Below are 25,165 nucleotides of genomic sequence, written 5' to 3' on the forward strand. Positions count from 1 at the left end.
TTCCTTCTGATGCTTTGCCAAAGGTGTTTTATAACTTCTGTGAATCCTCCTTTCCGCCAGTTTTCCTTTCTGATAGTGCAGTTGCAGTTGCTGACTTTTGTTGTACTGACTGACCTCATCACGGGGAATTTTCTCAGGGGTTCTCCCGATCAGCTCGGCGAAATGAGGGTTTCCTGGCGCATCTCTTTTACTCTTTTCCGTGTTGGCGGTGAACCGTCTCATGGGCCTCAGCCCTTCACTGTGGCTTCTCAATTTTAGAAAACAAACATATTGCAGCACCTGTGTAAATTTGCAGGTGGGCAAGTGTGCCACTAGAGATCTTCACCTCATTTCTTTCACCACATCCCCTTGAGTCTCTTCATCCTAGTCTCCTTAATTCATTTCAACTTCCCTTAATTGCTGCTTTTATTGGATCGTCCCTGTTCAGCAACCATACAGAAACTCAACCAATTTTACTGTGACCAGGACTGCATTATTTGACTAATGGCAAAGATGACTATGTAGTTCCACACCTCTGTTGTGTCAAAAGTGGATGTTGCCTTGGTCTGCTAGTACTGATGACCTTATATGTGATTGTTGTGTTTAATGCAGTGATGTGATTCTCATGGGGTTGCTGTACTTTATACAGTATCCCAGTATATGCAATTCTAATCTCATGTGACTGTTTCTTTCTGTGTTCAGGAAGCCTGGCTTGGGCTGAGTCCAGCAATACCATGCTTCGGAAATGGGCAAAATATTGTTCCAGCCATTCATGTCAATGACTTAGCTTCGTAAGTATAGAACAAAGGGGAGTAGGAGAACTTAACTATCAAGCCAAGGATATCAGCAGTAGCATTCCTTGCTTAACTTATCAGGAAGTACAGTTTAGTAAACTGTCCCAAGTACAACATTCTGTTGAGTTCAGCAATCTAATGCTGCAGTTACCAAACCATACTGTATTAATTTAACCTCCATCACAATTATGGACAGTCTTGCATCTCTGTTGGCTCTTGACCAGTCTTTCTGGTCCAGGCTTATTGGATCTCCATGGAACTGGCTGTGGCTTGTTCTATGCTGTCCTCAACCTGAGGTGAAAGCAGTGTCTCATATGGGCAATTTCTAAATCTGGCTTTTCTGATGCCTTCCCGGGTCTGTAGAAACTCCGTACGGGCCCGGGGAGGCCGGGATTTCTGGGCCATTGTTTTAAAACAAGTGCAAGGGGTGATTCCTCACTCCCAGTGGGGAGCTGTGCTCAATGGAAATACAGGTCAGAGAATATGTTAACACAAAAGCAAAATACTGTGGATGCTGGCAATCTAAAATAAAAACAGAAAATGCTGGAAATACTCAACAGGTCTGGCAGCATCTGTGGAGAGAGAAACAGGGTTAACGTTTCACGTCGATGATCCTTTGTCAAAACGGAATATAATGTTGTAGCTGTACAGTATCTCCTTGCAATCCCTTCACGTGTGAGATCAGAGAATCACCCCTTAGTTTTTTACTTGCTGAAATATCACATTCATTTTGAATTGATTATTTCTATTTATTACATTTTCTGAAATTTTCCAGACAGGATGAAAGTGAAGGACAACGGGTGGGTTGTTCCCAGGACCAGTGAATATGTGGATCAGTGAATTTAGGGGTTTGTGTTTAAAAATAATTAATTTTTTTGGTCTTATCTTGCAGAGTGTTGCAAAATGTAGCAGAACATAAACCAAAATCGTATTACATTCTTGCATTGGATGAGGCAAAGCACACGCTGAAAAAGATAGTCAAGGTAAACACTTAGAGATCATTCCTGAAGATAAATATCAGTCTTTTTTTGATAGTGCCATTTAATCTTATAAAATATATATATCATAAAACAGTATATAAATGCTTCCAGTGCAAGATCATTTTCTTGCATTAACTTAATTTTGACGCGTGGGAAGTGTCTGAGCAACCCTGCCTACACCTCCATCTCCACCTAACCCTGCCAGTAGAAAATGAGGTCATGTTTGGAATAAGATGGCCTTGAACCCATTCCTCCTAAAATAATCCATGAAACTTCACTTTCATGTCAGCTTGACCATCCTGCAATAAGGGTTTGCTGAGGTGCTTGTGAGGATGGAACAGCAATCCTGGTTGATTTGTTTCCCCTCCCTAGACTGGGCAACGTTTTGAGATTTTTGCCTGTTTGTCTTCGAAGGGGTTTTGGGTTAATCTATAGCAAGGTGTTGCTATCAAGTTAATACAAAAAGCAAAATACTGCGGATGCTGGAATCTCAGCGGGTCAGGCAGCATCCGTGGAGAGAAACAGAGTCAACGTTTCGGGTCTGTGACCCTTCGTCAGAACCGGAAAAGTTGGAAATGTAGCAGATTATTAAGGAAGTGCAGTGGCACTGAAAGGGGAGGGGAGGAAAGAACAAGAGGGAAGGTCTGTGATAGGATGGATGGCAGGAGTGATTTAAAAGGCAACAGGGATGATGGGCAAAAATTAGATGGTAATGTCACAAGTTAGGAAACAAAAGATGAGTCTCGATGGGGTGTGAATGGCAGAATAATCACCAGCTGCCTTGGGAAAGAGAAAAGAAAAGGAAAATAAAAAGGGAGGGGGGTGGGGACAGAAAGGGAGGAAAGGGAACAATATATGGGCAGAGGTTATGGTCTGAAATTGTTGAACTCACTGTTGAGTCCCGAAGGCTATAAAGTCCCTAAACGAAAGATGAGGTGTTGTTCCTCGAGCTTGCGTTGAGCTTCATTGGAACAGTGTAGGAGGCCGAGGACGGAGAGGTCAGAGTGGGAATGGAGCGGAGAATTAAAATGACAGGCAACCGGAAGCTCAGGGCCATGGTCAGAACGAAGGTGTTTAGCACACAAGGGGTTAACTTCCCACAAAAATTTCAAAATAAAAGAAAGCAAGCTGACATCTGTAAAAGTGACCATGTTGGATTGTTGTTAAACCCCAAATGGTTCACTAATGTCCTTTCGGGTCAGAAACCTGCCATCCTTACCCAGTCTAGGCCTATATGTGACTCCAGTCCCACAATGACGTGGTTATTTCTTAACTTATGACGTGGCTCAGCAAGCCACTCAGTTCTTTCAAACTGCTCCATTTAGGACTGAGGTGAGGAGAAATTTCTTCGCTTAAAGGGTTGTGAATCTTTGGAATTCTCTACCCTAGAGATCTGCAGATGCTCAGTCGTCGAGTATATTCAAAACTGAGATTGATAGATTTTTGGAATCTAGGGGAACCAAGGGATATGGAGATCGGGTGGGAAAGTGGAGGTGAGGTAGAAGATCAGCCATGATCTTATTGAATGGTGGAAGAGGCTCAAAGGGCCGAACGGCCCACTCCTGCTCCTATTTCTTATGTTCAAAGAAAATCAGCACAAGAAGAAGGCCCACCATCACCTTCTAAGGTCAACTAGGACAATAAATGCCAGCCTTGCTAGCAATGTCCACAACCCAAGAATAAACTAAAAACAACCACCAGCGACCTGGAAAAGAAAGACTTGAATTTACATAGCGCCTTTCACGACCACCGGACGTCTCAAAGCGCTTTACAGCCAATGAAGTACTTTTTGGAGTGTAGTCACTGTTGTACTTTGGGAATGTAGATTAGATCAAGTAGTTGGGACAAGATGAAGTGACTAACAGAATTGTGCTTCTTACATACTATATCAGTTTGAGACATTTGTGTTAATTAGTACATTATAGAGACATTTGCAATATAACAGTGCAACAGCTTCCTTTTATTGAACACAGCGGGAGTCCTAGCTGGTCAGACAATGTGTTGCCATGACACACATCAATGTGAGGTTGCGGGGGGGGGCGTCTGCAGTGGTAATTTTGATTGACAGTGCAATGAGCCAATCCTTGATGCAGACAGGTGAGGGAAGGAGTCAGAGGTCAAGGTTTTGGCTTTCTTTCTGGCTGGAAAAGAAGGCAATCTGCTCAAGTTTGAATTTGAAACCATCTGAGATGCAGATAACTCTCTTTTACGGTTAGAGCCATACTGACTTGTAAAGTGAAGATGGGCTTATATTGAAGGCTAAAGTTCCATAATTAATAATTTTTGATATTAAGAGAAGCTTTTGGCATTAGATTCAATTTCACTGAAAACTCTGTTCTGTTCAGTCAGTTTCTTGTTTCTTGCACTGTTGGACATCTCGTTCTTCAACAGACACGTTAGGCGCCAATCTGTTCCGGTGCTTCAGCTGGGTGTTAAAGATGCTGTGGCAATTTTCAAAAAAAAACAGAGTTTTCATGGTGTCCTGGTCAACATTGCTCCCCAACCAATACCACAGATTGGCTGGTCATTTACTTAATTTCTGTTCGTGGGATGTTATTAATGCTGTATGTTTATTTATATAGCAGTCAATGGACTTCAAAAGTGATTCATTGCTTTGAGACATTTAGACATTATAATTCGCTATACAGATGTTCCCCTTTATTATAGGATCAACTATATTAGTATAGGAAATTAAACCATATAACTTCTGGTCTGTATTCCTTAGTTCTGTCTTAAACAATGCCTTCAACTACTAAGCAATTGGGAGATTTCAAAAGAACAGTTGAATCTAGAATCCAGTGCCTATTATTTTGAGAGACCTGGTAAATATAGTAATTATCTTTACAGATGATCAGCAAACTTGGACCTGGCAAGATCCAGCTCGTTCCACAAGAAAATGCCCTGCTCAACAATGAGTTGACAGTTAGTATGCCATTTGTTTCTCATTTTAACCTGTGCTTATGTTAACTTTTTGGGTTTCAATTCTATCAAAGTAACAAATAAGTGGCTTTATATGGCCACTGCAGTCTTGCAGTGTTTCCCACATCCTGAGAACATTGTTGCTGCAGCAGGTACCTTCTTCTATAGTTGATTGAAAGGAAGAAATGAGGCTGGAGAAAGTGGGAAGGAAGACTAGGAGAGAAATTAGACACAATGACAAGTTGGCAGGCAGACTTAAGACAGGGACCAGAGTGAAACTGGACAGATTATCGGAAGAGAAGGCATAAGGCAGGAACAGCTGCTAAACATGCTGTGAGTGCTGACTACGGTAAGGAGCAGATGTGGGAGGCGGCTCCAGCAAATTTTTTACAGTCATTCTAAGTAATGAATATTATAAACTATAATATACAAGAGTACACTGGTGCTCCTTCAGCATCTGAAAGAAAAAAGGCAGGTTAAAGTTGATAAGTCCTTACTATACAGTATAAATGCACACGAGGCCCATACTTGAGAGAAGGTCATTCTGTGACCAGTTGCCTTTATTACCAAGACCTCAAGTGAGGAAGATGGGTGGAGCTTTCCCTTTTATACCTGAAAGTCCAGGTTAGGAGTGTCTCCCACAAGTTCGCCCCTTGTGGTCAATGTTCTCAAGGTGTACAACTTAGGTCAGCCAATACATGGGTTACAATGATAGTTGAATACATGACATTACCTCCCCCCCAAAGTCTTATTGGGATCACAGGTTAAGTCTCTCTGGTGGTTTACGCTCACTTGTAAAGCGCCTGAGTTGGGGCTCCGGTTGTTGGGCGCTGGCCTGAGTGTCTGCTGTTTGCGGTGCCTCAGGCCTGTCCGGACTGCCCACAGTGACTGGGCTCTCCTCCACTTGGTTCCGGTCACCTGTGGTGGAGTAACCTCTACGTCATGTTCTTCCTCTGCTTCTTCTATGGGGTTGCTGAACCTCCTTTTAGTTTGATCCACATGTTTGCGGCAGATTTGTCCATTGGTAAGTTAACTACCAAAACCCTATTCCCCTCTTTGGCAATCACAGTGCCTGAAAGCCATTTGGACCCTGCAGCGTAATTATGGACAAAAACAGAGTCATTGATATCAATATATTGCGCCCTCGCATTCCTGTCATGGTAGTCACATTGTGACTGACGCCTGCTCTCAACAATTTCTTTCATAGTAGGGTGTATAAGGGATAACCTGGTTTTGAGCGTCCTTTTCATTAGCAGCTCTGTGGGTGGAGCCCCTGTGAGCGAGTGTGGTCGGGATCTAGTGGCCAACAGGAGGCTTGATAAGCGGCTTTGTAGGGAACCCCCTTGGATTCTGAGCATCCCCTGTTTGATTATCTGCACTGCTCGTTCTGCCTGGCCGTTTGAGGCCGGCTTGAACGGTGCCATTCTGACATGGTTGATTCATAGCAGTTAACATAACATAGCAGTTAACGGATACGATGTGATTAGCATCACGGAGACATGGCTCCAGGTTAACCAGGGCTGGGAACTCAACATCCAAGGGTATTCGGCATTTAGGAGGGATAGACGGAAAGGAAAAGGAGGCGGGGTGGCGTTGCTGGTTAAAGAGAAAATCAATGTAAGGAAGGACATTAGCCTGGATGATGTGGAATTGGTATGGGTGGAGCTGCGGAATTCCAAGGGGCAGAAAATGCTGGTGGGAGTTGTGTATAGACCACCAAATAGTAGTAATGAGGTTGGGGACAGCATCAAACAAGAAATAAGGGATATGTGCAATAAAGGTACAGCAGTAATCATGGGCGACTTTAATCTACATATAGATTGGGCTAACCTAACTGGTAGCAATGCGGTGGAGGAGGATTTCCTGGAGTGTATTAGGGAATGGTTTTCTCGACCAATATGTCGAGGAACCAACCAGGGAGCTGGCCATCCTGGACTGGGTGATGTGTAATGAGAAGGGACTAATTAGCAATCTTGTTGTGCGAGGCCCTTTGGGAAAAAGTGACCATAATATGGTAGAATTCCTGAATAAGATGGAGAGTGACAAAGTTAATTTGGAAACTAGGGTCCTGAACTTAAGGAAAGGTAACTTCGACGGTATGAGGTGTGAATTGGCTAGAATAGACTGGCAGAGGATACTTAAAGGGTTGACGGTGGATAAGCAATGGCAAATATTTAAAGATCACATGGATGAACTTCAGCAATTGTACATCCCTGTCTGGAGTAAAATTAAAACTGAGAAGGTGGCTCAACCATGGCTAACAAGGAAAATTAAGGATAGTGTTAAAACCAAGGAAGAGGCATATAAATTGGCTAGAAAAAGCAACAAACCTGAGGACTGGGAGAAATTTAGAATTCAACAGAGGAGGATTAAGGGTTTAATTAAGAAGGGGAAAATAGAGTACGAGAGGAAGCTTGCAGGAAACATAAAAACTGACTGCAAAAGCTTCTATAAATATGTGAAGAGAAAAAGATTAGTAAAGACAAACGTAGGTCCCTTGCAGTCGGATTCAGGTGAATTTATAATGGTGAACAAAGAAATGGCAGACCAATTGACTCAATACTTCGGTTCTGTCTTCACAAAGGAAGATACAAATAACCTTCCGAATGTACTAGGGGCAGTGGGTCGAGTGAGAATGAGGAACTGAAAGATATCCTTATTAGGCGGGAAATTGTGTTAGGGAAATTGATGGGATTAAAGGCCGATAAATCCCCAGGGCCTGATAGTCTGCATCCCAGAGTACTTAAGGAAGTGGCCCTCGAAATAGTGGATGCATTGGTGATCATTTTCCAACAATCTATTGACTCTGGATCAGTTCCTATGGACTGGAGGGTAGCTAATGTAACGCCACTTTTTAAAAAAGGAGGGAGAGAGAAAGCGGGTAATTACAAACCGGTTAGCCTGACATCAGTAGTGGGGAAAATGTTGGAATCAATCATTAAGGATGAAATAACAGCCCGTTTGGAAAGCAGTGACAGGATCGGACCGAGTCAGCATGGATTTAGGAAAGGGAAATCATGCTTGACAAATCTTCTGGAATTTTTTGAGGATGTAACTAGCAGCGTGGACAAGTGGATGTGGTGTATTTGGACTTTCAAAAGGCTTTTGACAAGGTCCCGCACAAGAGATTGGTGTACAAAATAAAAGCACATGGTATTGGGGGGTAATGTACTGACATGGATAGAGAACTGGTTGGCAGACAGGAAGCAGAGAGTCGGGATAAACGGGTCCTTTTCAGAATGGCAGGCAGTTACTAGTGGGGTGCCGCAGAGCTCAGTGCTGGGACCCCAGCTCTTTACAATATACTTTAACGATTTGGATGAAGGAATAGAATGTAATATCTCCAAGTTTGCGGATGACACTAAACTGGATGGCGGTGTGAGCTGTGAGGAGGACGCTAAGAGGCTGAGGCTGCAGGGTGACTTGGACAGATTAGGTGAGTGGGCAAATACATGGCAGATGCAGTATAATGTGGATAAATGTGAGGTTATCCATTTTGGGGCAAAAACACGAAGGCATAATATTATCTGAATGGCGGCAGACTAGAAAAGGGGGAGGTGCAACGAGACCTGGGTGTCATGGTTCATCAGTCACTGAAAGTGGGCACGCAGGTACAGCAGACGGTAAAGAAGGCAAATGGTATGTTGGCCTTCATAGCTAGGGGATTTGAATATAGGAGCAGGGAGGTCTTACAGTAGTTGTACAGGGCCTTAGTGAGGCATCACCTGGAATATTGTGTTCAGTTTTGGTCTCCTAGTCTGAGGAAGGAAGTTCTTGCTATTGAGGGAGTGCAGCGAAGGTTCACCAGACTGATTCCAGGGCTGGCTGGACTGTCATATGAGGAGAGAGTGGATCGACTGGGCCTTTATTCACTGGCGTTTAGAAGGATGAGAGGGGATCTCATAGAAACATATAAGATTCTGGCGGGACTGGACAGGTTAGATGCGGGAAGAATGTTCTCGATGTTGGGGAAGTCCAGAACCAGGGGACATAGTCTTAGGATAAGGGGAGGCCATTTAGGACTGAGATGAGGAGAAACTTCTTCACTCAGAGAGTTGTTAACCTGTGGAATTCCTTGCCGCAGAGAGTTGTTGATGCCAGTTCATTGGATATGTTCAAGAGGGAGTTAGATATGGCCCTTACGGCTAAAGGGATCAAGGGGTATGGAGAGAAAGCAGGAAAGGGGTACTGAAGGAATGATCAGCCATGATCTTATTGAATGGCGGTGCAGGCTCAAAGGGCCGAATGGCCTACTCCTGCACCTATTTTCTATGTTTCTATTCCATTGCCTGCCATGATGTCCTGGAATTCAGTGCTTGTGAAGCACGGGCCATTGTCGCTGACCAAGACATCCGGTAGGACATGGGCGGCGAACATTGCCCGTAGACTTTCTACCGTGGCAGAGGATGTGCTTGAATTTAAAATGGCAGACTCAATTCATTTGGAGTAGGCGTCTACTACAACCAAAAATATTTTTCCCATGAAAGGACCTGCGTAGTCCACATGGATGCATAACCATGGCTTGGCGGGCCAGGACCAGGGCTAAGGGGGGCTTTCCTGGGTGCGTTGCCCAGCTGAGCACACGTGTTGCACCTGCGAACACAAAGTTCCAGGTTTGCATCTATCCCTGGCCACCAAACGTGTGACCTGGCAATTGCCTTCATCATGACAATGCCCGGGTGCTCATTGTGAAGTTCTCTGACAAACACCTCTCTGATAAACACATCGGTTTCCCCATAGTAGGCAATCGGCCTGAATCGAGAGTTCATCTATGAAACAGTTTAAATTCCTCAGGGCATGCCCCTCCATTCAGGACACATTTCTTAACTAAAGACAGTAGCGGTTCTTTATTTGTCCAGACTTTAATCTGACAGGCTGTCACAGGTGAGCCTTCGCTTTCGAAAGCTTCAACAGCCATGACCATCTCAGCATCGTGCTCAGTGGTGGCTAGTGGGAGCCTGCTGAGTGCATCGGCGCAGTTTTCAGTGCCCAGTCTGTGCCGAATTGTGTAGTTATAGGCGGCTAACGTGAGTGGCCACATCTGTATGCGGGCCGATGCATTCGCATTTATGGCCTTGTTGTCGGCCAAAAGGGACGTTAGTGGTCTGTCTCCAGCTCAAATTTCCTGCCAAACAGGTACTGGTGCATTTTTTTTACTGCATGTACACATGCTAGCGCTTCCTTTTCTACCATCCCGTAGCCCCTTTCTTCCTGGGACAGATTTATGGAGGCATAAGCTACCGGCTGTAACTGACCATTGGCATTCACATGCTGCAACACACACCTGACCCCATAGGACGACGCATCGCATGTTAAAACAAGGTTCTTACACGGGTCATATAACGTTAACAGTTTGCTGGAGCATAACAAATTGCGTTCTCTATCAAAAGCTCTTTCTGGCTGTCCCCCCAGATCCAATCGCGACCTTTGCGTAGGAGCACGTGTAGCGGCTCTAACAGCGTGCTCAATTTGGAAAGAAAGTTAGCAAAATAGTTCAGGAGCCCCAGGAATGAACGCAGCGCCGTCGTGTTACGGGGTCTGGGTACTCTCTGGATCGCTTCCATTTTGGATGCAGTAGGTCTGATCCCGTCTGCTGCTACCCTCCCCAGGAATTCTACCTCTAGAGCTAAGAAAACGCACTTCGCCTTTTTCAGTTGCAGCCCTACCTGGTCCAGTCTGCGTAGCACCTCCTCCAGGTTATGGAGGTGTTCTTCAGTATCGTGACCCGTGATGAGGATGTCGTCTTGAAATACCATCGTCCTTGGAATCGACTTGAGGAGGCTTTCCATATTTCGCTGAAAGATCGCGGCAGCCGAACTAATCCCGAATGGACATCTGTTATACTCAAACAACCCCTTGTGTGTCATGATGGTGGTCAGCTTCTTCGACTCACTCGCCAGCTCCTGGATCATGTCCAATTTTGAAAAAGGTTTGCCACCGGATAACGTCGCAAAGAGGTCCTCCGCTCTTCGTAGCGGGTACTGGTCTTGGAGTGACACCCGATTAATGATGGCCTTGTAATTGCTACATATCCTGACCGACCCATCCGCCTTGAGCACCGGCACGATCAGGCTCGCCCAGTCACTGAATCCGCAGGCGGTCCAATTCGCATTCTATCTTTTCCCGCATCACGTACGGCCTTGTGGTGTGCTGGCCTGGCGTCCGGGTTTATGTGAATCACTACCTTGGCCCCCATGAAATAATGAGTCAAATTTGTTCAGGACCTCTGAGCATGATATTCGCTCCACAGAAGAAATTGCATTGACATCGCCCCATTTCCAGTTCATGACAGCAAGCCAACTCCTCCCCAGTAGTGCGGGACTGCCCCCCGGGACAATCTAGAGTGGCAACCTGTTCTCCGAATCTTTGTGGGTGACGACTACTGTGGCGCTGCCTAGCACCGGAATGATCTCCTTTGTGTATGCCCGTAGCTGTGCGTCAATCGACAATAATTTTGGCCTCTTGGCCTTGGACGGCCACAACTTGTCGAACTGTTTGATACTCATCAGGGACTGGCTGGCCCCCGTGTCTAGCTCCATTAATACTGGGATGCCATTGAGGAGCACTTTAATCATTAACGGTGGCGTCCTGGCATATGAACTGTATATATGCTCCACATGAACTCGCTGAACTTTAGCTTCCAGCGATTTCCCCCAGTATTCATTTGGCCTCGCAGGGCTTACATCGGGCCCGTCCTCCTCGTACGTCAACCTGGCTGCAGGCTTCCTGCACATATGTGCCAAGTGACCGCTGACGTTGCAGTTTCTGCAGGTATATTTGTTTGCCTCCACACCTCCAGCATGAGCTGGAGGCCCCGTTGTTGGAAACAAAAGGTCCATTACCAGTCGATCGTCTCTGACTGTCTCTGTAACTGTCCTTAAGCGCACCATTAACAGGTGTTGATGGCTCCATTACTGGCCGCATTGTCCATTACGATGGCATGAATCGCCGTTCAGCTAGCCATTGTCTTTGTTGAATTCCCCCTTTGGGTTCGACTACATGCTGGAGCATGTCCGATTGCCCTTGTCTGCCTAGAGAACTGTGTGCCGCATTAACAATGTTGACTCCCTGGTCGTTTGCCGGATTTGAGCCAAGATTTTTGTCATACCAAGATTCTGGTCTCTTCCTCCCCTGAGATAAATGTCTGGGCTATCAGAGCCGCCGCTTCCAAGGTCAAGTCTTTGGTCTCAATCAGTTTCCTGAAAACCCCAGTGTGTCCGATGCCCTCAATAAAAAAAGTCTCCCAGCACCTCCGCTCTGCATGCATCTGGGAACTTACATAGGCTCGCCAGTCGCCGGAGATCTGCCACGAAGTCTGGAACGCTTTGCCCTGCTCGCCACCAGTGCATGTAAAACCGCTGTCTCGCCATGTGCATGCTGCTCGCCGGTTTAAAGTGTTCCCCGATCAACTTACTGAGCTCTTCGAACGTCTTGTCTGCTGGCTTCTCTGGCGCTAGAAGGTCCTTCATCAGGGAGTACGTTCTGGATCCACAAACCGTCAGGAGATGAGCCCTGCATTTGTCGGCCGAATCCTGTCCCAACCATTCCTTAGTGACAAAACTTTGCTGTAGTCCCTCAATAAAGTTGTCCCAATCATCACCAACACAGTACCTCTCTTCTGTGCTGCTAGTGGCCATGCTCGCGTGCTTTAAATCCTAGTTTCTCGTCGCCAATGATATGTCCTTACTATACAGTATAAATGCACATGAGGCTCATACTTGAGAGAAGGTCACTCTGTGACCAGTTGCCTTCATTACCAAGACCTCAAGTGATGAAGGTGGGCGGAGCTTCCCCTTTTATACCTGAAAGTCCAGGTTAGGAGTGTCTCCAACAAGTTCGCCCCTTGTGGTCAATGTTCTCAAGGTGTACAACTTAGGTCAGCTTATACATGGGTTACAATGATAAGTTGAATACATGACAAAAGTTTTAAATGGACTTGTTTCATTGGAATCTTTCACAGTGCACACCTGGGAGGCCGCAAGTGTGATATAATCTTCACCTGCAAGGCATACCTTCCATGAGCCATTTATTTCATTAAATTTCACTTTTATAAATACATTAAGAACAAGAGGATGCGATAAAGGCAAAGCGGGCGACAAACTGGACGTCACAGCATTCCAGGTAGCGGATTGATTAGAGTCCATTGGTGCGAGGTCGAGTCCAGCAGCGGGGTCGGGGCCCAGAACAGGTCGGAGTTCAGCGGAAGATCGGAGGACATCGAGTGTCCAGAGGTCGGAGGACAGCGAGTGTACAGAGGTCGGAGGACAGTGGGAGGTTGGAGGATAGCGAGAGATCAGAGGTTGGAGGACAGCAGGAGGTCGGAGGACAGCGAGAGTCCAGAGGTCGGAGGACAGCGGGAGGTCGGAGGACAGCGAGTGTCCAGAGGTCGGAGGACAGCGGGAGGTCGGAGGACAGTGAGTATCAGAGGTCGGAGGACAGTGGGAGGTCGGAGGACAGTGAGTGTCAGAGGTCGGAGGACAGCGGGAGGTCGGAGGACAGCGAGTGTCCAGAGGTCGGAGGACAATGGGAGGTCGGAGTTCAGCGAGAGATCGGAGGTCGGAGGACAGCGAGAGTCCAGAGGTTGTAGGACAGCGGGAAGTCGGGGGACATTCGGAAGCAGCGAGTAGCAGGGCTGTGTCCCAGGAGCGGCACAGCACAGACCAGCAGCGGGGTCATGGCCCAGGAGCAGCGCAGCATAAACCAGCAGCGGGGTCATGGCCCAGAAGCGGTGCAACGTGAACCAGCAGCAGGGTCGTGGCCCAGGAGCAGCGCAGCGTAGATCTACAGCGAGATTGTGATCCAGGAGCAGAGCAGCACGGGCCAACAGTGCGAGACCGCCACTGCGCCCTACAAAACTCAGGCCCTGTGGGAAGGAGGCAGGAGGACAGTTGGAGTATGTGTGTGTGTATGAACCAGGCCCATACAGCAGAGCCTGGCCTCCAGTTGTCTTGAATCCCCTTGCCACTGGACCAAGCCCTTGCTCTGTCAAGCCCGTGTGGTAGCCGGTGTGCAACGGCCACCCCACGTTAAAATAATTCAGGCACAGGCATCTTCCACACTTTAAGATGATGTTCGGGACCTGGAACGTCAGGACCCTAATGGATAACCTTAACTTCAACAGACCGGAACACCGCAGCGCTATCGTTGCCGGGGAACTCGGGCACTTTGACATTGACATCACCGCCTTAAGCTCGACCCAGCAGGCAGGGGAAGGCCAGTTCAAAGAACAAGATGGTGGCTACACCTTTTGGAAAGGCAAAGAAGCAGAACGCCGCCTCCATGGGGCTTGCTTCGCCGTAAAAAACGAGCTAGTGGGCTGTCTCAGTGACTCCCCCTGCGGGATAAATGAACGCCTCATGACTCCTCAGCTCACCCTAGCCCGGAACCAGTGCGCTACAGCCTTCAGTGCATACGGCCCCGACACTGGAAGCTACAGGCAAGACCAAAGAGGAATTCTATTCCGGCCTCAAACAATCCCTGTCCCGAGTCCCAACGAGCGACAAGCTGATCCTCCTAAGCAACTTCAACGCCAGAGTTGGAAAAGACACTGACCTCTGGGGAGGCGTGATTGTCAGAGAGGGGGTAGGGAAAGCCAAATCCAATAGCACCTTCCTCCTGATGAAATGCTTAGAACACGGCCTCATCATAACCGATACCCTGTTCCATCAGAAGCACAAATATAAAGCCTCATGGCACCACCCTCGCTCCAAGCACTCGCATCTGCTAGACTATGTCATCGTCCAAGCAAGGGACCGCAAAGATGTGCGCATCACCCATGCCATGACAGGAGCTGATGACTGCTGGATCGACCACCACCTAATTCAATGTGATCACTATCAACACTGCCCCAAAACAGCGATGGTAACAGAAACAATGCCGCATGAAAATCAACGCTGGAGCTCTCAAAGATCCTGCCAAGAAAGCCCTATTCAGCCAGCGCTTCACTGCCAACCTGACGACTCCCAGTGACCCAGAGATACAGAGTGTCCACAGTGCCTGGTCTGCCCCAAGGCTTCCATAATCAACACTTATGAAGAGACGCTCGGTCACTCGACCAGGAAACCAGGTCCCAAGACTTGTTCAACAAGAACGACCAAAAGATCCAGGAACTAATCTGCCACAAGTGCAAGGCATTTTTGGACTGGAAGCAGCAACACAACTCGAGGACAGGAAAGCAGCTCTACTGACGACTGAAGGCCGAGACCTTCAACAGAAAACCCGCGACCTAAAGAACAGATGGTGGGTGGAGAAAACTCAAGGAATCCAGCAGCTAGCTGTCAACCACGACGTGCGAGGATTCTTCAGCGCAGTCAAAGATGACCTATGGCTCAAGCACCCAGGCCCTACTCCACTACTGACCAAGAATGGAGAGGTGCTCATCAAGAGGTAGTCAGTGCCCGCTGGAAGGAACACTTTGAGGATCTCCTCAACCAAGACTCTGTCTTCGAAGTGAGTGTCCTCGACTCCATCCCACAGCATGCCACCCGCCACCATCTCAGCACAACCCCAGCCTGGCACGAGGTTGAAAAAGCCATCCGACAACTGAAGAACAAGTATTCAAGTGCAGATGGAGTCCACGCTGAAGCACGAAAACATGGCAGAGAAGCACTACTAGCACAGATTCATGATCTCATCTCTCTTATCTGGAAGGAGGAGATCATGCCAGGTAATCTCAGAGATGCTGTAATCGTGACCATCTTGAAGAAAGGTGACAAGTCCGACTCCGGTAACTACAGAGGAATCTCCCTGCTATCGACCACTGGGAAAGTCATCGCAAGAATCCTCTTGAATCGCCTTATCCCTGTGGCAGAAGAGCTCCTCCCAGGGTTGCAGTGCAGATTCCACCCAATGGACATGATCTTCACCGCGTGGCAGATACAAGAGAAATGCAGGGAACAGCACCAAACCTTGTAGATAGCCTTTTTTGACCTCACAAAAGTCTTCGACACTGTCAACCATGAGGGATTATGGAGCGTCCTCCTCAGATTCGGCTACCCTCAAAAGTTTGTCACCTTCCTCCGCCTGCTCCACGATGACATGCAAGCCGCGATTCTGACCAATGGATCCACCACAGACCCATTCCATGTTCGGACCGAGGTCAAGCAAGGCTGTGTCATCGCACCAATGCTCTTCTCGATCTTCCTTGCTGCAATGCTCAATCTCACCCTCAGCAAACTCCCCGCTGGAGTGGAGCTAAATTACAGGACAAATGGAAATCTGCTCAACCTCCGCCACCTCCAGACCAGGTCCAAGGTCGTCTCATCCTCCGTTATCAAATTACAGTACACAGATGATGCTTGCCCCTGCGCACACTCGGAGGCCGAACTCCAAGCCATCGTCAACACCTTCACCGAAGCATACGAGAGTATAGGCTTCACACTAAACATCCGTAAGACAAAGGTCCTCTACCAACCTGCTCCTGCCACACAGCACTGCCTCCTGGTTATCAAAATCCACGACGAAGCCTTGGACAACGTGGACTATTTTCCAGACCTCGGGTGTCTATTGTCAACAAGGACAGACATCGACAACGAGGTCCAACACTGACTTCAGTGTGCCAGTGCAGCCTTCAGTCGCCTGAGAAAGAGAGTGTTTGAAGACCAAGACCTCAAAACCGGCACCAGACTCTGGTTTACAGAGCAGTTGTGATACCCGCCCTCCTATATGGCTCAGAGATATGGACTATGTACAGCAGCCACCTCAAAACACTGAATAAGTACTTGCCTTTGCAAGATCCTGCAAATCTATTGGCAGGATAGGCGCACCAATGTCAGCGTCCTTGCTCAGGCCAACATCCCCAGCATCGAAGCACTGACCACGCTCAATCAGCTCCGTTGGGCGAGCCACATCGTCCGCATGCCTGACATGAGACTCCCAAAACAAGCGCTCTACTCAGAGCTCTGATACGGCAAACGAGCCTCAGGTGGGCAGAGGAAATGCTTCAAGGACACCCTCAAAGCCTCCTTGAAGAAATTCCCACCAACACCTGGAAATCACTGGTCCAAGACCGCCCAAAGTTGAGGAAAAGCATCCGGGAAGTCGCTGAATACCTCGAGTCTCTTCATCGAGAGCAAGTTGAAGCCAAGCGTCGACAGCGGAAGGAGCGCACGGCAACCGAGGCCCCCCACCTACCCATTCCTTCAACCACCGTCTGCTCTACCTGTGACAGTAACTGTAGGTCCCACATCGGACTCTTCGGTCACCTGAGAACTCATTTTCAGTGTGGAAGCAAATCATCCTCAACTCCAAAGGACTGCCTATGATGATGATCATCATCAATGAAAACTGCATATGATGATACAAAAATTGGCTGTGTGGTTGATAATGAAGAAAAGAGCTGTAGACTGCAGGAAGCTATCAATCAACTGATCAGGTGGGCAGAACAGTGGCAAATGGAATTCAATCTGGAGAAGTGTGAGGTAATGTATTTGGGGAGGGCTAACAAGGCAAGGGAATACACATTAAATGGTAGGACACTGAGAAATATAGAGGAACAAAGGGACCTTGGAGTGCAGGTCCACAGATCCCTGAAGGTAGATAAGGTGGTGTAGAAGGCATACGGAATACTTGCCTTTATTAATCGAGGCATAGAATACAAGAGCAGGGAGGTTATGCTTCAACTCTATAAAACACTCGTAAGACCACAGCTAGAGTACTGTGTGCAGTTCTGGTCACCTTATTACAGGAAAGATGTGATTGCACTGGAGAGGGTATAGAAGAGATTTATGAGGATGTTGCCTGGTCTGGAAAATTTTATGAGGAAAGATTAAATAGGCTGGGTTTGTTTTCCTTGGAACAGAGGAGTCTGAGGGGTGACCTTATTGAGGTGTATAAAATTATGAGGGGCCTAGATAGAGTGGATAGGAAGGACCTATTTCTCTTGGCAGCGGGGTCAACAACCAGGGGACATCGATTTAAAGTAATTGGTAAGAGGTTCAGAGGCGATATGAGGGGGAATTTCTTCACCCAGAGGGTGGTGGGAGTCTGGAACTCACTGCCTGAAAGGGTGGTAGAGGCAGAAACCCTCACCACATTTAAGGAGTGCTTGGATATACACTTGAATTGCTGTAATATGCAGGGTATGGACCAAGAGCTGGAAAGTGGGATTAGGCTGGATAGCTGTTTGTCGGCCGGCGTGGACACGATGGGCTGAAATGGCCCCGTATGATTCTATGGGGCCGAAATTGGTAGAAATGCCGCCTACAGCCGCCGAGGTTCCGCCGGAAATAAAAAAATTTTTAGCGATTCCTCCGGTGCCGCCCATTTGCCGCCTAGCGGGAGATTGGTCACGGAGGTTCTGCCAGAGCGATGTGTTGCTGCCCGGCCATGCTGGAGGCGGGAAAACCGGCATTTTCCTCAGTCGCGATCCACTAAGATCGCCCTGCGGTCCGCCAGAAGGACCGCCGGCAAAAAGCTGGGCTGAGCTGGCTGTGAGTCAGGCGGCAAGGAGAAACGCTGAGAGTCCTGCAGCGCTCCACATCCCGGGTATTGTGCAGATGCTGGAGAATTATAAGTGGTTCTGAAATCTTAACGGGATAGACCTTAACCCCGCACACAGACAGTTGAGAAATGTAAATCTATATGACTCTGTTGAAGGGAAGGTGTGGCAGGGGAAGCGGCAATAAGTATCGAGAGATGTTAAAGGCTCAATGGCGATGCCCTACAAGAGTGTTGACACCATTTCAGGCGGACCATATGTAGTGACAGATTGTGACTGCGCAGATAGCATGAGCTTATGTCAGTGTGAATAAGCGACAGTTAGAAAATGTAAAGCTCTGGCAGCACACTGCAAGTGATAGTGAGAACAGCATGACATGAGGTATGGAAGACCGAAAAATATATACAACGTCACTGATGACCATGTCATTTCAGGGGTAGCACTCCGCGATATATGTCATAATAAAAAGTGGGTTGAAGTGCAAGCCTTAATGTGTGCCCTGCAAGTAGTTCAATTGACTGGCAGCCTTCCAGCATCGGTAACCCTTACTTGTCATTTCGCTATGGCCTGACGACCGGACCCATTATACAGTGCAGTCATATGTGTAGGGCAAAATATTCCTCTTAGAGCAGAATACCTGAGGGAGAGCTGTGTTTTTCTTAGAAGGCACCACACATTATATAAAAATGAGACACTGACCAAGAGAGAGTGAATAATATGACTCTATTGAAAATCCCAGCAAACCAAAAGTGACATAACATGAAGACCATTTGCACCACCAATACCCATCCCTCTACCCGCTACCACCACCTCTCTTTCCCCCCCCCCCCTCGATATGAGGCCCATGGTCCTCTTCTTCACCCTGCCTTCAACACGGCATGCCACGCCCCTGCCCCTCAGTGCCTCTGTTTGAGCAGGTTGTGCAGATGGGCAGCCGGATCTCTGCAGACATGTCCGTCTTGGCGAGAAGGTAGAGGCGTGATTGAAGGCCCTCTCCAGCTCTTTGAGATCCATCTGCCTTGAGGGTGTGGGCTCGAGGGCTTGCACGACCTGGCCAGAAGCCATCGCTTGCTTCAATGTCTTAAAAGACTCGCTGGTGCACTTCACTGCACTCATGAACCGCTCCATCCTGTCAGTATGCTGCTGAGCAAAGGTTTCGACGGTGGCAGCTACCCCAGCCGTTATCTGCTGCTGGTCACCACCTATCTCCATGCTCGTCCTCGATAGCTGCACCATCTTATGAATAGCTGTGGGCCGTCCTGCATCCTCAGGTGGTTGTTGGGTGTTTGTGGGTTCACGCACCTTGACTGATTTAGAACCACAGCCTCTGTGCCTGCCAGCACTTGTTCCTGGTTCTCCCGGTTCGAAGCCCATGAATTCGGATCACGACGCCGAGGATCTCCGGACAGGTGGCACACATGTCAGGAGGCTGCTGTCCCCCTGTTCCAGCTCCTCTACCTCAATTGGCTCGACTACGGGCTCTTCTCCTTCATCTCTCTGCTCTGTTCTTCCGGACTCTGGGTGGCGGAGTCGGGTGTGGTGGATATGGGTGATCTTGGGGGGGGTGGTGGGGTATGGGGGGTGGTGGAAGGAGCCGCTGTCTTGGGCTGGTGACAACGTCGGGGTGGGAAAAGTTGGGACCACACTTCTCCTTTGTGTGCCAGAGGTGGATGGTGTGCATTGGTCGATGCTGTCCGAATCGCCATCTGCAAGTCCAGGTCAACATTTCAGTGTGGTGGGGGGGGGGGGGGTCAGGGGGGAAATTGGTGACGCTGACATGTGAGGCGTCCCATCTCATATTGTGCCTTCAAGGAGTTCCATCTCTACATGGGCACACCAATAATGACCGACAAAATGTGCGAGAAATCCCATTTGACTTAACATTGCATGAGCTTTCATGCCATCAGCGTTACACACAGCGGAGATTAATATAACCTTACCATGCTCTAGCACGGGATCTGCATCACCCTTTGTGGTTGCATGGCGGTGGTCACCCACCAATGCCGCTCCCGTGGCACTCAGGCTTGCTGCCTTGGATGTATTTTTCTTCTGCAGAAAGAAAAGTGCCAGCCTTGGCCTCTTTTGCTCATGCGGCACACTCAAACACACAGACACATCTGGCACAGAATCTTTTGGTATTCTATGGGAGGCCTCCAATAAATGGTTACTCACTCTTGTTGATGCCACCACATCGTTCCAACATCTCCATCCCGCACAATGTTGGCCATTGAGAAAACGGCTTTACCAATCTCACTCCAAATCCATCTGTATTGTGGTGGTGGAGGCTTGCCACGACCATCCCGGGTGAGGTCTTTATACCTGCACTCGACCTCTGATACAAGCCCCTCCAGTTCTTCATCATTAAACCAGGGAACTCTGGCCTTGGTTTTAACCATCTTCTTTGAAGCCTTTTGTCCACTCATTTTAATGCCCACGATGGATGGCTAATGATAAATTTGGTCCTCTCTGTCCAACACTCTCCCCTCCAATTGGCAGTTGCAAGGGAGTGAGCAGAATTTAAGCGTATGTGCAGATGTCCCAGTAGGCCCAATCGCAAATCTGGCGTCAGCTGCTTAATAAAACGACAAAAAAAAACAAGTCTCGTGCATGTGTGGTGCATGGCCTCCGAAGTTTTCCGATTCGTGAGGCCTGCACCTGCCGCCCACTGCTGATGCCGCTCGTTGACACCCCCCCTGCAGGCCTCAAAAAAGTAGGTGCTGTCCGGGGACCGCCAAAAAATGGGCGGGCCTTACAGCAATTTCGAGGCCTATGATTTTCAAAATTTGAAATTTTTAGTGTTTAAATTTCCTTTCTGTTCCAACAGCAATCAGACATTGATCACTTGCTCGTGAACTTGAATATGGAGGCTTTCTACATCAAGGAAAACTTCAACATCAACTGGACGTCTGAAGCTGGTATTGCTGACAGCATGCATGGCCTTATCAAAGAATACAAGCAAGCCCGAGGACTTCTGGTAAAGCTGTTCATTATCACAATGATTGATCGTTTCTTCAGGAAATCCTTTTACACTCTATCACACTTGGATATTTAAATATCTGGTATTTTATATTCCTCTTCATTCTCAATTCCTTCATATATAGAAAGAAACAACCAAGAGGAAAGCACAAGCAACTGCATTCTTACAAGGTGGTTTGACGCCATCCACCCTCCTGTGCCTGATTGGAACCATTCCTTTTTCCCTATAATTGACAGTGAGAAATCCCACTGTTATTTTTTGCACTAGATACTTATTGAAAGTTGGAGAAGTGTTGTGTTTATTTCTATTATTGCCCCTCCCCCCCCCCCCCAATTTTTCTCCCATCCTGTTCTGAAGACCTTGATTCAGGCTGGAGTGCTTCTCCCTATTCTCTCACCCAAGTGACCATTCTTCATAGGTGGGTCTAGACGAGGGATGTTCATCAAACCTACAGCCAGTGCCACATGCAGGTCCCAAGCACTGGTAATCTGGCCGTCAAAGTAACTCAGTCCATATTTAATTGTATATTTCTGCTTTACCTTGTTTGAATTTTGTGAGCCTGAAGGTTTGAAAAGGGCTGTATTAGCACCTCTGCCGCATTGGTGGATAAATTCCAAATCTGAATACCAAGCAGGAGTGCTCCTCTGGGCCCCACAAGGAAAGATGAGGCCTCCCCTGATCCAGACTCCCCGCTCTTTCCCTCCTGAGAGACCCTCCTGAAATGCACCCCCCCCCCACCCCCGCCACCTTTCCAACACCTTCCATGCCGGAGGCTAGTAGCCGCTTCCTACATGTATCTTATTCTTCATCCATCATTGTTGTTACTAACTGTGTCAGTTTTGATTTATTGTTAAAATACTATTATTTATTGTGGAGACCCAAACTGAGCCTCTATCGAATGGGAAGTGGACCGGCAGCATGTTAATGAGGCCCGAGAGTTAAAATGCTCACCCTGCCCAAACGCCGTGCCTGGAGTTAAAATCGGGACCTTGTCTGTTTGCTAAATTTGCTAAATTCAGCCCTGCTACGTTGGTATTTGTTTTCTGCCTTCCCGCCAAAGGATTTTTGTTATTTTCCAAAAGGAATGTTTCGCTGTTCAGGCATATGTAGCCAGCGGGTTTTTGGTAATGAGCTATTCTGTTTTTCACAGCCACTAAAAATCGCTATTCTGGGACCACCTGCAGTGGGGAAAACCTCGGTGGCAGAAAAGCTGGCCAAGCACTACAAGCTGCACCATATCAAAATAAAAGATGTGATTGCAGAAGCTATAGAAAATCTGGTATGTTTGCTCTACCGGGACACAAGAAAAGTCAGGAGAAAAGGCCACTTGACCCATCCAAGCTCATCCCTCCAGTACTCTCTAATCAGACCATCCAATTGTATGTTAAACAATCCCAATGTTCTTGCTTCTTCTTCCCTGCCTGGTAGATTGTTCCAAACATGTGTCACTCTTTGAGTAAACAATTTATTCCTGAACTCGATTTTAAGTTTTCTGTTTAGTAACGTCCTCTGCTTAAATTTTCCTGGCTTACTTTGAAATAATAATCAATGCTATTTATTATTTTCTATGTTTCCATGTGATCCACCTTAACTGCCTACTTTTCCCAAGTGTGTAAAGCTTAAGGGGCCAAAATTGCACCTTTGCGCAGGACCAGTTAGCGCTGCCAGCTGGCGTTAACGGAGCGCTAAGGAGTTGGCATGCTGGCACGGCAGCCACAGCGACCCGCACAGAATTGTTTCCGGGGCTCTGCTGGTGAAAAGTGGTTTGCGTGCAACCCACGATTAGCGCAGCGCACGCACACCGATGATGTCATCGTCACACGCGCAGACACCTTATCGCACCGCTTCAACCCCTTTGCGCCCCTCGGGGGAAAGCTTCTCGGCTGTGGCGCCCCGGTCGCCATTAAAGCGGGCGCCATATTTTGTCTGTCAGCATACTTTTCAGTCTTGGATGCTAGGCTGCCGGCCCGCCCGACACACTCCCTGGTGATGCAGTGGGCACCACTAAAGAGGCTGCAGAGCTCGCAGCGGCCCTCCCCTTTGAAAGAAGGGGAGTGACGTCGTGACATGTCAGCGTGACGCGGCACGTCCACGTCGCGCTGACGTCATCAACGCGGCGCTGATATTCTGAGCTTTGCGCCCTGCGATCGCCGCATGAACGCTCTGTTGACACAACAAGCATTTTTTTCCTGAAAGAGGATAATTCCGCGCAGGGGTCTCCGCTTCCTGCGCCGGTGCAAAATAACCATCCAATTTAATTATGCGCTCCAAACCCAGCATGGGGTAGTTTTGGCCCCTAAGTTTCTCTAATCTTTCCTAATACCTGTAGCTCATTCCTTTTACACGTGGGATCAGTGTTATATTTCTGTCGTCACTTATCACTGTGCAGTCTTCATTGATTTGCTTCTCCAGAAAACATGCAGTTATTTTTGCATGTGTTCTTTTTTGTTGGTAGTTTTCTCTGCTGGATGCACTGACTTCTGCCAGTGTACAGTTCCATGGGTACCAACTGCCCTACGGCACCTCATCAAAGTGACTGTTCTTCGTGGATAAGCCGAGATAACAATAGGCAGCCGGTGATTTAACCACGTCCTGTTGTCTACTGATGTCCACACACGTCACATTCTTTCCAGCAGAGGGGTTAGTGGACTCCTTCCACCTTGGCTGAGACATGTAACTCAGCACAGACCAGTGATGACAGTTGTCCACACTGACTTTAACAACTGAGCCATTGGGGCAAACTGAGGCCTCCATTTTTTCCCAAAAAGAAAATGGTGTTACTTTTGACAGCTTTATTTCAAACTGAACATTTGTCATTTATTTTAGGAATTAAAGTGCTCACAGCCTGAAGCTGAGGAAGCTGAAGAAGGTGAAGAAGAACAAGATTATGAATTTGGAATCGCAGAAGCCCAGGAACTCCTCGATCAAGTCAAAGAAAATATGGACCAATCTGCAGGTATTGGGTGTTGTTAGATTATTTTTTGCAGTAATTTATACAACAACAATCAATTTTTATTTATATAGCGCCTTTAACATAGCAAAACATTCCAAGGTGCTTCAGAGAGTGATAAAAGAAAAAACAGGTAAATTTGACACCGAGCCGCAGAAGAAGAAATTACAGCAGATGACCAAAAGTTTGGTTAAAGAAGTAAGTATTAAGGAGCGTCTTAAAGGAGGAAAGAGAGGTAGAGAGGCGGAGAGGTTTAGGGATGGAGTTCCAGAGCTTAGGGCCCAGGCAACTGAAGGCATGGCCACCGATGGTTGAGTAGTTATAATCAGGGATACCCGAGGTCAGAATTTGAGGAGCACAGACATCTCGTAGGGTTGTGAGGCTGAAAGAGATTACAGAGATAAGGACGGGCGAGGCCATCGCGGGATTTGTAAACAAGGATAAGAATTTTGAAATCGAGGTGTTCACATAGGATATACAGCACAGAAACAGGTCATTCGGCCGAACCAGTCCATGCCGGTATTTATGCTCCACTCATGTCTACTCCCGTCATTTCTCATCTAAATCTATCAGCATAACTCTCTATTCCCTTTTCCCTCATCCCCTTAAATGCATCTATAATATTCGCATCAACCACTCCCTGTGGTAGCGAGTTCCACATTCTCACCACTCTTTGCGTAAAGAAGTTTCTTCTGAATTCCCTATTTGATTTCTTGGTGACTATCTTATATTGATGGCCTCTAGTTATGCTCTTCCTCACAAGTAGAAACATTCTCTCTCCATCTACTCCATCAAAACCTTTCATAATTTCAAAAACATCTATTCAGTCACCCCTCAGCCTTCTTTTTTCAAGAGAAAAGAGACCTAGCCTGTTCATCCTTTCCTGATATGTATAACCCTCCCATTTTTTATTTTTTATTCATTCATGGGATGTGGGCATTACTGGTAAGGCCACCATTTATTGCCCAACCCTACTTGCCCTTGAGAAGGTGGTGGTGAGCCGCCTTCTTGAACCGCTGCAGTCCCTGTGGTGAAGGTACTCCCACAGTGCTGTTAGGGAGCGAGTTCCAGGATTTTTACTCAGCGACGATGTAGGAATGGTGATATATTTCCAAATCAGGATGATGT

General features: G+C 47.5%; 1 protein-coding gene across 1 annotated transcript in view; it reads left to right on the top strand.

The window, feature by feature from the left end:
- The window catches only part of ak7b (adenylate kinase 7b), a 78,364-nt gene that overhangs the window by 22,938 nt on the left and 30,261 nt on the right, over window positions 1–25,165 (top strand). The window contains exons 7-12 of the mRNA XM_070879613.1: window positions 682–770; window positions 1,666–1,756; window positions 4,601–4,675; window positions 20,935–21,084; window positions 22,238–22,366; window positions 23,914–24,043. Of these exons, the coding sequence (XP_070735714.1) occupies window positions 682–770; window positions 1,666–1,756; window positions 4,601–4,675; window positions 20,935–21,084; window positions 22,238–22,366; window positions 23,914–24,043 (664 nt within the window). The remainder of the gene's footprint in view (window positions 1–681; window positions 771–1,665; window positions 1,757–4,600; window positions 4,676–20,934; window positions 21,085–22,237; window positions 22,367–23,913; window positions 24,044–25,165) is intronic.

This window comes from Pristiophorus japonicus, chromosome 4, assembly GCF_044704955.1.
Source record: "Pristiophorus japonicus isolate sPriJap1 chromosome 4, sPriJap1.hap1, whole genome shotgun sequence".
Taxonomy (NCBI): Eukaryota; Metazoa; Chordata; class Chondrichthyes; family Pristiophoridae; genus Pristiophorus; species Pristiophorus japonicus.